The sequence below is a fragment of the Heliangelus exortis genome, chromosome Z, assembly GCF_036169615.1.
Source record: "Heliangelus exortis chromosome Z, bHelExo1.hap1, whole genome shotgun sequence".
In the NCBI taxonomy this organism is placed as follows: Eukaryota; Metazoa; Chordata; class Aves; order Apodiformes; family Trochilidae; genus Heliangelus; species Heliangelus exortis.
This window is the reverse complement of record NC_092454.1, coordinates 47,202,292-47,216,090: the sequence shown is the minus strand read 5'-3', so window position 1 is coordinate 47,216,090 and position 13,799 is coordinate 47,202,292. Positions and strand designations below refer to the sequence as shown.

General features: G+C 42.0%; 1 protein-coding gene across 4 annotated transcripts in view; it reads left to right on the top strand.

The window, feature by feature from the left end:
• Positions 1 to 13,799, top strand: part of TNPO1 (transportin 1) — an 82,297-nt gene that overhangs the window by 8,416 nt on the left and 60,082 nt on the right. Inside the window, exons 2-4 of one of the 4 annotated variants that reach the window (XM_071731704.1) lie at positions 8,535 to 8,726; positions 8,916 to 9,029; positions 12,737 to 12,812. In XM_071731704.1, coding sequence (XP_071587805.1) covers positions 8,925 to 9,029; positions 12,737 to 12,812 — 181 coding nt within the window. In that variant the 5' untranslated portion in view covers positions 8,535 to 8,726; positions 8,916 to 8,924. Of the gene's footprint in view, positions 1 to 8,534; positions 8,727 to 8,773; positions 9,030 to 9,647; positions 9,776 to 12,736; positions 12,813 to 13,799 lie in introns of those variants that run through there. The other 3 variants (XM_071731703.1, XM_071731706.1, XM_071731705.1) reach the window with 3 other exon arrangements.

Below are 13,799 nucleotides of genomic sequence, written 5' to 3'. Positions count from 1 at the left end.
TTTAATGTGTGTGCATATGTTGCTGCATATGTTTATGTAGGAACAATTTGGGGAGAGGAGGGGGTGGGTATCTGTACCTTCTACCTTTACCTTTCAATCCTTTTTACCCTTTTCTTCACCTGAGGCTTGAAAGACAAGCAATGTCTGCAGTCTGTCCTTAGAGGTCTCTGGAAGTTCAAATAAGTCCTATTTGCTCATTTATGTAAAAGATTTTGCTTATGTGATTCAGGTACTTAGGAAATAATTCCTTTTGTTTATGTGTATGGTTGGAGCAGTTAATTTGGGAATGATGATCACAAGCACAGCTTTGTCTCTTTTGGAGGGAACAGAACTCCGAATCACTAATTATTTGTTCACTTTTTTCTAGGAGGTTGTAATTTCAGAATATTTATCTGACACTAGAGATTAGGGAAGGCCAAAAAATTGTGCTTAGGCTCATAAGATAGAAGACTGAGTTCCAGTTTCTCACTGGAGCTCTTTGAAGTTTTTTCCCATTTGTGTCCCTATCAATTCATGTATGACTTCCAGTAGTCCCTATGCAGGAAAGGTGCCAGCTTGCTGGAACCACCTGGGGACTAATACCAACCCAAATACTGCCTGTCACTTCCTTGAGGAAAGAGCATCTTAAGGACCTTAGATAAGGCACTTATTGCAGTATCGAAGTTCATCAGCCATCTAGGGTACACTAAACTTCTCTTCTGTTACAATCACCAGGGGTGATGGTTTAGCCTGCATTGTTGCTGTCAGTACTGCAGTATCACCAAAGCACTGGTGTTGCCACCAGTGATAGATTTGGCAGTGATACTGTCATTGGCAGTGGTAGTGTGGCTGGCAATTGCACATCTTTAATGTATGTTCTATGTGTGAATGTTTTAATACACACTGAGTGTGTATTAAAAAAAAGAAAAAAAAGGGGACAAAAGTGGGTGAGTGTGTGGTCTTGAATTGTGTGAATCCTGAATGCGCAATATTTTGCCAAGAAGTAAAAATAAAACCTAATCCTGACTTATCAGTTCTTAGTGCTCCTGACATAATATTTGGTTTGATCCCTATACTGAATTCCTAATAATGCCTGATGAGTTCTGCACCAGAGGAGATCTATCAGTTTTTTGAGACATCCTTTGTAATAATTTCTTTACAGTTGGTGCCGGTGCATGCTGTGAAAAGACAGTGGCCTGATTTAAACAATGCAGAACAACAGTTTTACTAACTTAAACCAGAACGTCAAAAAGTTTGATTTTATGGTTTTTTAATTTTGCTTTACATTTATAGCTTTTTCTCTCCTCAGTAGTTCATTCTTATCTAATTTATGCATCAAAACATACTTATAAGTATATATGCTATTTTTCTTGTACTTGTTAGTTCTTTCTGCTAGCAAAAGGGTCTTGATATCTTTACGTCTTTTACATTTTAATATAAAAATATACCAAAGATGTCTCCACTGCATAATTATGTTTATTAAGATGGTGGTGTAGAAAAAAATCCATTTAAACTGGTCATCTGTTTTATGGGGGACATATAAGCGATTTATATATATTTTGCATTAAAATTAGTTGTTTCATTAAAGCATCTGTTTACTACATTTAAAGAACTGATGATGTGTTTTGCTTCATCATGGTACAGAATTCTCAAAATTAGCTTAGAAACGGATCACAGCTTCCTTAGATTAGTTTCTTGGGGGAGAAGAGGGGGAGGTTAATAATTGTGAATAACTTAATTTTAAAAAAGCAATGCACTCTTTTCAGGACCAAGAACTTCTCTAAACTTGGCTCTGTCTCATGATGAATTGAACTCTCCTTCACATTTGCTGTGGTGTACTTCTCCCATATTGTCAGAGTAGGAGGTAATTTCCTCTCGGAGCATCTTTGAAAAGAAGGTGTTTACTTCATCTTGTACCACAAAGGGCCTTCCAGAAAGGCCCTGTCTCTTACAGCTGAGCCATTCTTAGAGGAAAAGGCTCTCTGGAGTTTCTTATTTTATGACCTTCCTTCCAAGGTCTGCAGGGACTAGGACCACTTTCTCAAACATGCAGTAAGTGGAGATAGGAATCTCTCATCTCTGATTTTTTTTTTGTTTTGTTTTGTTTTGCTTTGTTGTTTTGTTTTTACTAACCTCTAAGTTGATATGGATGATGGTTAACAGAAGGAAAGTAAATGCCATAATTTCAGGGACTTTTCTCACAGTCTTATTCATGGATGCAGTTTTTCAGCCATAACTTTATTTTTAAATTATATCTACTACTTTTCTCAGGTATTTGCAAAAATCTAAGTCCTGATTTGTTAAGGAGGAACAGCTTTGAAAGCTAGATGTCATTTTGGTTTTATCTCTGTCTTTGGGTGCCCTGAATCATCAATTACAGACACTTAAGTTCAACCAAAATCCTGTAGCAGACACCAGCTGCTTTGTCTCCTACCACAAAGAGAAAGGCTTACTATGTACAAAAACAGGGAGTTGAACAGGGTTCATATGCAACTGACACTGATCTTGCTTGAAAGATTTTTAAGCTGGAAAAGAGCACATGCTAAATTACAGACATGAAATTTGACAGTAGAGATAGAAGTAAGACTCGAACCCTTAAGAATTATGCCTTTGCATACTCATTTACCCCCTTAGAATAGATTTAGCCTGTTACAGTAATGAGTAGGGCTTGTTACCTGGGGCAGAGCATTCCACTTTCACTTCCCAGACTGTAGTTAATCTTTATTTTAAATGCCTTCAAAAATCCCTCTCATGTTCAGCAATTACAGAGGCTCATATATTTCATGTAGGAGTCCTGAGTATTGTAAAATATGGAGAAAGAAGCTTCTGTCCAGCAGAAAAAAAAAAGAAAAAAGAGATGAGGGGCGGAGGTTTTACTATTTTAGGCTTCATCTGATAGATCTGATATCTTCTGTCACAAATTGAGGAGGTGATGATTTTGTCAACCAGCCTTCTATTTAGTTTCAGGTTTTTTTGTGACTGCCAGCATTAAGAACATGTACTGCCATTTTGATATCTAGCATGTGTGATTACAGTGCACATGATCATATGCAAGACAGTATCTTTCCACTTGATGATGCATCCAAATTTATTCTTGTACAGAAAAGTAGTTGATCAAAGATATTTTGAAATCCAGAGAGCATGGCAGTTTTGCACTATGTCTACTACTTTTTCAGTCAGCTGGACTTCTAATCAATTACAAAAATGGTGTTTGGTCATATTGAATTAGAATTCAAAGCACTCATGATGATTTTGAAACTGGTGAAAGCATAGCAGGATTTTGTCTCTGCAGCTGACCATTTCATGTATCTAATTGAACTCAACAACAGCACTGCACTTGGTTTCCATTTCTGACTTGTACATAAGCCTGTGCTATCTGTTGATATCTGTAAACCTAATTTGCATGATATTTTAAGTGTCCTACAAAACATCAAGTGATAGGGTATGCTGTGGCCTATCATCCAATTTATCTGCAATAGTGTGGTGGGACATATGTATATATGGAAATTATTGCTGTAGTCTTGCCTCCATACTCATCAGATGCATGAGGATTACAGGTATTCATGAAATACAGAAGGAACATACCTCTGTGAGAAAAATGGAATTACAGGCCATCAGGTTATCATGCATGCTATCTCATCTGCTCATGGGATTCCACAGTGCAGGGTTTTACAGATATAATCTGCCAAAAGAAATACTGCTTTTCACCTTTGGGAAAAGAAACCATGAAACTGTGGATAGGGATGTCACAATCATGAGCTGCCACAGTTCTCCCTTGTTCACAAATAATGGTGTAGCAGATTTCCTTAGCAGGTACCTTATCAAAAAGTCCATCAAGGTGATATTCCAGGGAAAGCAAACGGCATTACAGATTTGCCTCCAATATTAAGATGTCCAGTGTAACAGGAAATCTGAGTTCAGCTTTGTTATGAGGTGTCACACTATGGCATCAACTTGTACAAACACACTGTTTCTAGTATGATATGCAACATAAGACAAAACCAATTATAGCCAGAATTGTCTGTTCTTAATCTACTCCTAGACCTACTAGCCACAGGGCATGAATGACAGCAGGAAATTAAGGTCAATTAACTGTACCCAAATCTGAAATTATATTATCTGAAAGCCCAATACGTCTGCTGCTTTGAATGTTGCTATCAAATTGCTCCTTACAAATAGAAGAATCCCATCTATAGATAGAAAAAATAAAGTTCATTTTTTAGATATTCTTGCCATCGTTACCAACGATGCAAATTATTAGTTTGGTATAATCTGAAAAACTTCTTACTTTTGACCAAGGCTCACTATTATATCATAGAATCACAGAATCATTGAAAGGGATTGGAAGGGAACTTAAAAGATCATCGAGTCCAACCACCCTGCCAGAGCCGGGTCACCTACATCAGGTCACACAGGAACGCATCCAGGTGGGTTTTGAATGTCTCCAGGAAAGGAGACTCCTGCACAACCTCCCTGGGCAACCTCTTCCAGTGCCTGTCACCCTCACAGTGCAAAAATTCTTCCTAATATTTATACAGAACTGCCTGTGCTCCAGTTTATAACCACTACCCCTAGTCCTGTTGTTAGTCACCCCAGAGAAGAGCCTGGCTCTGTCCTCCTGGCACTCACCCCTTACATATTTATAAACACAGATGAGGTCACTCCTCATTCTCCTCCAAGCTGACGAGGTCTGGCTCCCTCCATCTTTCCTCATAGGGGAGATGTTCCATCCCTTAATCATCTTGGTCGCTCTGCGCTGGGCCCTTTCAAGCAGCTCCTGGTCCTTCTGGAACTGAGGAACCCAGAACTGGACACAACATTCCAGATGTGGCCTCACCAGGGCAGAGTAGAGGGGGAGCAGAACCTCTCTCGACCAACTAACCACCCCCCTCCTAATGCACCCCAGGATGCCATTGGCCTTCTTGGCCACCAGGGCACATTGTTGGCTCATGGTCATCCTTCCATCCACCAGCACCCCCAGCTCTCTTTTCTCTGTGCTGCTCTCCAACAGCTCAGTCCCCAACCTGGTACCCCTGTACTGGTACCTGGGGTTGTTCTTTCCCATATGCAAGACTTACACTTGCCCTTGCTGTAATTCATTAAATTTCTCCCTGCCCAACTCTCCAGCCTGTCCAGGTCCCTCTGAATGGCAGCACAGCCTTCTGGACTGTCAGCCACTCCTCCCAGTTTTGTGTCATCAGCAAACTTGCTGATAATACACTCGACTCCCTCATCCAGGTCATCAATAAATATATTGAACAGCACTGGTCCCAGTACTGACCCCTGAGGGACTGCTCTAGAAACAGACTTCCAGCTAGACTCCATCCCATTGACTACCAATATTGTAGGTTGGATCATACTTGATTTGTCTTAACTTCTGTTAGCTGGATTTCCTACTGGTATTTACTCAGACTTTTGTAATCCTCTGACCCTGAAGAACTCTTAAAGACTGTGGTTTTTTGTGACCTTAGGTACCAAAAAGAAATTCCACATCTGGGAACTTGTTAACAATTTGTGCAGATTTTACCTGTGTTGAACAGAATTGTACTTGCAACAGTGAAATCAGTTACTGTTGCATTAGCCGGAAAGTTGTTAAGCTCACGGCCTTTTCTGGCACATATTTGCTAGGACTCCCCGTAAATACAAAGTAATGTTCAGATCCCATTTTAGAAGTCTGTTTCTAAAGTTTCCTCAGACTTGTGTTTAGAACAACCCTTCTCTCATAATAACCAATCAGCTCTGGATAAGCAGAAAATTAAGTTTACAGACATTTCATCCATGGACAGAAATCCTTCCAGACTGTCTATCCCATCTGTCTCCTTAGTAACCTTTCTGGTACTTCAAAGTGTAAAACTATCTTCTTCTGAAGACCACTCAAATATTTTTAAAATAAATATTGATCTTGTATTATATGTCTGACCTGAGAAAGGCAGAACTAAATGATTAAGAATGGATTCTCCTTTGTTATGCTGGATGTGAGGACTACCAGTATGTTAAATAAAAGCTTAGGACATTTCCCCAGGCAGAAGGCATTACAGTATACCTGACCAGCAAGTCTGCATGAGCTCCTTCGTATAGACACACTTACTCTTTGTTATGAGAGAGGTTTTTCTGCTTAGCTTAATCCACATGAGTCTTAGTCTGAAATAAGAGGGTTTACACAAAAAATTGTTATGGAATATCAGTTATTTCCTCCATGCATACAAACTTTCTATACACAGAGGTACAGAGAGATATTATAAGCAGTCTGCATGGAAACTTGGAAGCCTGGATTTCAGCAGTGTGTTGAGTGACTGATTACTATTATTTACAAGTAGCAGTGCCTATATTTTGTGACAAGAAGTTAGCTCATTAGAATTCTCCCTAAAGGAAAAAAAACAACCCTCCAGTATTACCAATGCAGTGAAACTAAAGACTGGAAAACATTTTCTAAATGGTGAAGTGGCAGAAATTCTGAAAACAGAATAAATTTGATAATTAATTTTTATGATAGAGTATTTATTTTAAACTAGTTTAAAAATCACTATTAGCAAGAAGTTGTGCTTTCCAAGTGTTCAGTTTGGAGGCTATGGCATTTGAGGGACAGAACACTTCCTAGTTGTGAAGATCCATTTACTGCCTCCTCGTTGGGAGGGATTTGCAGCAGTCTCCTTTCTCTTTTTGATGCACTGACACTACTGAAGGAGTGGGGAGGCCATTCTGTTTTGAATAGCCTATTTGTGCCATCTACATGGGTTTCTGGAGTATTTTCTGTCAATTATTATACAGGTTGCTGATTAGAAAACAACTTATAAAAAACCTGAAGGGTTCCTCTTAGTATCTGTTTATAACATAATGGGTAGCAACAGGAGAGACTGAAAGACCTAGCACCAAGGAGACCTGAATGTGATGGTAAGGATGCTTTCCAGAAAAAAACATTGAGTTCTCTTGAAAGCCCTCCTCGTAGCATTCAGAGCTACTACATAAGCTAATAGGTTCTGAATTAGTACTCAGTGCTACATACTGTAGCCATTCCTTTTGTTTCCTTGTCGGCAAATGCCAGATATGTATCACTTAAGCTTGATCTAATGGGACATTCTGAGAAAAGGAGGAGAGTATTAACAACAAAGCCAAGATAAAAAAAACTAACTTGTGGACTTTTTATGGACAGTGAAGTATAATATGACAAAGTTTGTGGAGAGAGAAATTAATTAAAGATCCAGGTTACTGTTTGGTGGGGGGTTCTGGTTGTTGGTTGTTTGTTGGTTTTTTTTTTTAACATGGTTGTGAGCTGGTAGATTCTGGCTAGTGTATGACATCTGAAGCGTGGATAATTAGAAATCAAAGATCAGCTTCTGCATTTGTGTAAGGCTCTTTTCTTCAGTTAACTTTTGTTTTCTTTACATATACAGGTGGAGTATTTAAATTTTTTTCTATGTAATTCTGATGACAGTGGGATGAAACAGGCTCATCTTATGTTTTGAATGCTAGCTTTCATGCCTCTGCCTAGTACTTCATTTGACATGACTCTGAATCCTTTCTCCCAAGAAGATTATTCCTTGAAGGGAACAGGTGGTAGAAAGGAAAGAACTGAAGGATAGATAAACAGTATTCTCGTCTTTTTCTGTAATGTTCTTTGCTTTCAGTGTGAATTTTTTTCTTGGCTCAGTTAAATTATTTTCTCCTCTCCTGCTTCCCTACAGAATTTAAAAGAAGCAAAAATTAACGTTGGAAAAAATAACTTAAAGGTAATGATCAAGATGAGACTGTATCCAGGAAGATGTGATAGCTGCTTTGATTTCTATATACACTGAGTAGTTCCCAGTGGCAAACGATCCTTTATGGAACTTCAGGAGGAACCTGTCTAAAGAGGATAATTGTATAAAGCATTTATAGATCCCTACAAATTGTAGGCTCCCAATCATACTCTGATTTGCAGGCCTTTTCCTTTCTGCAGAGAGATCCTACCACAATGTAATTCTGGTTACACTAATGGAAAGGAAACATATTTTTTTTAACTGTGGACCCATGGCTTGCTTCTATTCCTGCCTTTTTCTGTTGTCACAACTGTGCTTTCTGGTCACTTCCCTCATTTCATATATCTAATGTTATTTTTGTCTAGTGCACCTCGTTTGCCGGTAGAATTTGGCAAACGTAATGCTTGTGTCCGTAATTTCTGAGTGACATCCTCCCTTGGTGTTTCTGCCCCTCCATCCCTCTTCTTGCGTCGTTGGTCCTATTCCTTTTTGACATAAAGTTGAGACCTTCTGGGGGCTCTTCAGAACGCAACCAAGTCACGTACGAGTACAGCAGATGGCAACGCAGGTACCACGGTCCTGACTCCTGAATCTGCTTTCCCACCCGCGCTTCTCCTCCGTGGGCGGCGGTCTCACCGCTCGCTGCCAGGCGCTGCGGAGCGCGGTCCCAGGAGGCCGGGCCGGGGCCGGGACTCCGCTACGCCCCTCGCCTGTCGCGGCTGCGAGTGCTTTCTCTCTGTTGTCGGGCGGGTGGCTGAGGAGGAGACTCCCCGTTTCCCACCGTCCGGGACTGAGGGGCCCGGGTTTTGTCGCCTCCAGGCTCCTGGCGGTGTGGGACGCACAGGGAAAAGGCTGACGGCGGCGCCGGCGGGCCCGAGGCGGCCCGGGCGAGCGGAGGCGTGCCCGGCGCTAGGACCCAGCGGGACGCGAGGCGGCTCTTGGGGCCGGATTACAAATTGGCCGTGACTCAGTCTGATCGGCGCGGAGCGCAGCGGGAGGTGGTGTGAGCAGGTTGGTGTCGTTCGTTTGTCCGTGTCTGGCCGGCTGGTGGGGTGCGCGCTGCGGGGGCGAGAGCCGGAGCGGGCTGGGCGCTGCCGTGCCTCCTCCCTTCGGCCTGCCTTCTTTTCCGCCCTCCCGCCTCCCCTAGCCCGGGCCCTGCCGCGCCGCAAACAGCGGCCGCCTCTTCTCTGTGTTTTCCAGCAAGCCAAGATGGAGTATGAGTGGAAGCCCGACGAGCAGGGACTCCAGCAGATCCTGCAGCTGCTCAAGGAGTCGCAGTCGCCGGACACCACCACGCAGAGAGCCGTGCAACAAGTATCCTTGGCCGAGGCCTGCGCCGCGCGGGCGGGGCGGGCGGAGCGGGGCAGCGGCGGCCCGGGAGGGCGCTGGGGGGGTCGAGGGCGGCGGGCAGGGGGAGCGCGGCCTTGCGCGGCGGCGGGCCGACAATGCGGCAGCGGCTGCCGGGCCTGCTCGGGGAGCCGCCACGGCGCGGTGGGCCGAGCCTCCGCTGGAGCGGGCGGCCGTGGCGCGGCGTTTGAACCGCCGAGGCGGCCTGTGGGCCGCGGGGCCGCCTTCCCCCGGCGGGGGCCCGGGCACCTGTTGCGAGGCAGGAGCCAGGGGCCGGGTGTTCCCGGATTTTTCTTTCTTTTTAAAGCCGTAGCTCTGGCGCGGCCCCGGTGGTGTCTGCCGCTTTTCCCCGGGCTCCCCGACGCTGGGCGGCCGCCAGCGCCCAGGCCGCAGCGGGGCGGCTTCGCGGCCCTCGCTCTGGCGGATCCCGCTGAGGGGCCGGGGGTGGTGTGGCGTGGGATGCCGGTCGCCCCCGCGTCAAAGCGACGGCGAGCGGGGGCCTCCGGAGGTGATCCGGCGCTCGGATTCGAGGAGAAAGCCGTAGCTGGTGGGGGGGAGTGTCCCTGGAGGAGCCGCTGCCTGCACGGCCTCCTTGGCCCGCTGTCTCCGACAGTACGCATTTTGCTACGTTGTGAGGACGTGTTTGCATGCCTAGGAGCCTGAAACACTGCTCGTTACAGTCGTTAAAATTCATGGGAATGGGGAAATCTACGGTATGTGGCTTCTCGTGCTGCTTTGCGGTGCATTTGGTGCTAGTGTTGCAGATTGCTAGGGTTCTTACCCCCCCCTAAGTCTCTCTTGATTGCAGAAGTGATAAAATATTGGTTTTAAGGAGCAAAGGTGAAGAGAGTAAAATTTTAAATTAAGACTAATAGAAATATAGGTCTTGAAAAACGAAGCCCTCATCTATCTCCTCCTCTTTGAGCCAGATATGTGAGTGATCCAAAATATTTAGAAGTCCTGAAATTCTGGGAAGGATATGAGTTTACTCTCTGGATCCCGTTTAAGGCATTTGCTTGAAAAGTCTGTGCAGAAGGCAACACAATTTGTTAAAGTAGATAACAACATAAAAAGCATTTATATATATATATATTTATGTTAATTTTAGCCTGAAGCCAAATTTGCTCTACTTGTAGGCTTTCGTACAGATGTGGTCAAGCTTAGATAGGCTTCTGCTCTTATTTGAAAGGGAAAGGTGGTTTCCATCTCAAACATCTTATTCTTCTGACTGTGCTTCAGATTTTTAAGGCACTATTGCTTTCTTTGAAAAATACCAAACAGAAGAGTTTGACCAAGTAGTGTTCTGATAATGGTCCAAATTTAAACTGGTGCTCTTTAGTATTTAAAATACAGAAGTTTTGTCGCAAGTGTTTTTAGGGTAGCTTTTAATGTAAAAATAGATTTTAAAGCTATGCTATAAATAATAGCAGCTGGCTTCTTTATTGAAAAATAGTAGCATATGTGCAGGTTAAGCAATATAATTGATGCTCTCTGACTTGCAGATGAGTAGGAGCTCACTAAAAGGCTGTAAACTGATGTTTGAAATTTGTTTTTAAATGGTTTAAACTCTGCTGTGCTAGGATACTTCATTGAGGTCCTCATTGGTGTGCCTGTAAGTGTTAAGAAGTGGCACATTTTACTACTGTATTATACATGAGTTCGGGAAAATATTCTAATACAACTTGACAGGCTATGTCCTGTAAATTTTAGAAAGAGATGTATAAAAAGATATATATAGAACTGTATTATATATATACACATATACATATAATTTGAAACTCTTTCCAGCAAAAAACTTATAGCCGTTGCATTGTAAAATGCTACACAGTAGCATGCCCAAGCAGGGTGGTGATTAATGGTTACAAATTTAAAGTACTTTAACTTGGTATTTTTTGTAAGTTTATTAGTGTGTTAGGGCTGTCCTACTTTTCCTTTATGACACTGTTTTTGGCACATTTGAGTGGCTAGAATTCAAATATAACAAAGTGGAGAGTATAGGCTATCCAAAACTCTTTTTTAACCAATTTATAAATTAGTAAGTCTTCAGATGTTTTTCAAATTAAAATATTCGGTATTTCTTGGAGTCCGAAGAAGGGGCTGAAAAAGTTAAGAAAATGTGGCCTATAAGCTATTCATAGATAAATTAATTGTTTTCTTATTAAGTTTCTAATACTGCTCTTTCAGTTCTTTCTGCTCACTTCTGCTACTTTGTTTGATCAACTGGAATTCATTGTTGTTAGTAACGTTCTACTGACTACTTTGGTGATTGTTTCTGAAGCTTGAAGAAAAAATTCAAAATGGACTACCCTACTTGTTGGCTGTTCCTGAAAAAGCTCTTTTGCTTGGCACCTTCAGCAACAGTCTTTGGATACGTGGTTTTCATTTCCAGGGGCCATGTAAAGTCCTTTGTATTATTTTTCCACTTGCCCTTACCATCTTCCTGTTTATATTGCATCTCCTGTGTGTTTTACAGCAAAGGAGCTTGTGGCTGTGATAAGTGCACTTTATTCTTTTATTAAGTGGGAAAAGGGCAAGCTTCTCTAGCAAAGTTACTACTTGATGCAGAAAACCTAAAGACCTAAACACGAAGTTTTGTAAGTTTGTGTTTGAGACCCTGGCTCGTGGCCACTGGAAAGAAGTGGATCCTTTAGAACTGGGAGGATTTACAGGCCCATCAAGTCCTAACATAGATGTGTTCGGCTAAGGTTTAGCTACTCTGAATTTTTAGAGGTTTAGCTAAACAAGTAAAGTAAATGCCTATGGAGCAAGTAATTTTACTACTTAAAATTATTTCTCGCTAAATGTCTTGATTGTTTGCCATACTAGTAACTTAGAGATGACACTGCACTGACTTAAAATATTATTGTTGAATGGAATTCCTAGTAGTAACAGGGTGTGAGAAGAGAATACCAGGAGAATGTCAAATCACTGCTCTAGCCAAGCACTGGCAGGATACTGGGAAAGTTGAGGCAAAAAGTAATCATAGATCTTTGGGAAAAAAACCTACACACCTTCATAGCTGTCCAAAAGTGTAACCATTCTTCCTGCAGTTGAGGACCATTTCATATTTTTAGGTTGTTTGGGGGTTTTTTTGTTTGTTTTTAGAGAGACTGTGGATAAGCATGAACTTCTTGGTACAGATACCTGTGCATTTACAATTATACAGGTTCTCTTTGCTGAGATCTTAGGCTTGTGATCTTTAGCATCATAGAGAAGAATATGCCTAATACTATAATCAGTATCTTATCTAAATGATAGTTGTTGTGTTCTAATGAATTTTTTTATTAATTGTGGAAAGGGAAAGATGAGGTATGATAGAATTGTCTCTGTATTCCTACAGTTTGGTGGGCTTCTAACTGTAAAAACTGAAATCCTAAACTGTAATGGAAGCTTTTTTTTAGTGACTCTACAAATACTTTAAAGGATCTGTTACTTTGTGTGTCTGTCCCTGGATTTTTATTTTTTCCAGATTTCCCCATAACTAGAAGCAATCGCTTAATTAAGAAAATCACAGAAGCTTTTTACATTGTTAATACTCTATCTATTGTGAACTTATAGTCACAGTTGGTTGAAACGACACAGGAATACATAACTCATTTCATAATCTTGGTATTCAGAAAGCTGTAAATGCTGTTTGTGAAGATTCAACTTTCTTTAACAGTTTATCTCTTCAGAAACTAGAACAGCTCAATCAGTATCCAGATTTCAACAACTACCTGATCTTTGTTCTCACGAAATTGAAGTCTGAAGGTAAGTTCTTGAGATGTTGACTGTTTAATTCTATGTTTTTTCTGATGCCTGTAGTGGCTGGATGCCAGGTGCCCACGAAAGCTGCAGCATCACTCCCTTCCTCAACTGGATGGTAAAGTGAAAGGCTTGTGGGTCATGATAATATCACTCACCCATTACTGTCATGGGTAAGCCAGATTCGACTTGGGGAAATTAGATTAATTTATTACCAATCGAATCAGAGTAGGATAATGAGGAATAAAGCCAAATTTTAAAACGCTTTCCTCTTACCCCTCAGTACTTTCAAGGTCCAACTTTACTCTTGATTTTTTTCTGCCTCCTCTTCCTGAGTGACACTGGGGGATAGGGAATGTGGGCTGTGGTCTGTCCATCATGTTTCTGCTGCTCCTTCCCCCTTATGGAGAGGACTCCTCCCACTCTTCCCTTGCTTCAGTGTGGGGTTGCTTCCATGGAGGACAGTTCTTCACAAACATCTCCAGTGTCTGCATCCCATGGGCTACATACAGTTTATTAGGAACTGATCCAGTGCGGGTCCACTGGACTGCTCCCACGTGAGTCCCCTGCAGAATCACAAATCCTGCCAGCAAACCTGCTCCAGGGTGGCCTCCTCTCAACAGGCCCTGCCAGCAGCTTGTTCCAGCACAGCCTTGGTGCTTGTAGTTTCTGCCTCAGAGTAGATTCCATTCTAAATGTCCTATGAAATCTTCTCGGAAGTGTTGAAGCATCATACTTCTATTAGACTGCAGTGAAATTGTTGAACAACGTTGATGAATCATGACTATACACATTATAAAACATACTGTTAACTTCAGTTGTGAATCATGATCTCCCTAGTAACGAGACTGTTAAATATTTGAAGATCATGTGTGAGTTATCTGAAGATGATGCTTGTCAAAATCTTCATTCTGAAGTCTTAATTCTGTTAAAATGCAGATGGAAATGAACTGGCTACCTACTTGTCTTACTCCAATGGGTGTTAGTACAAAT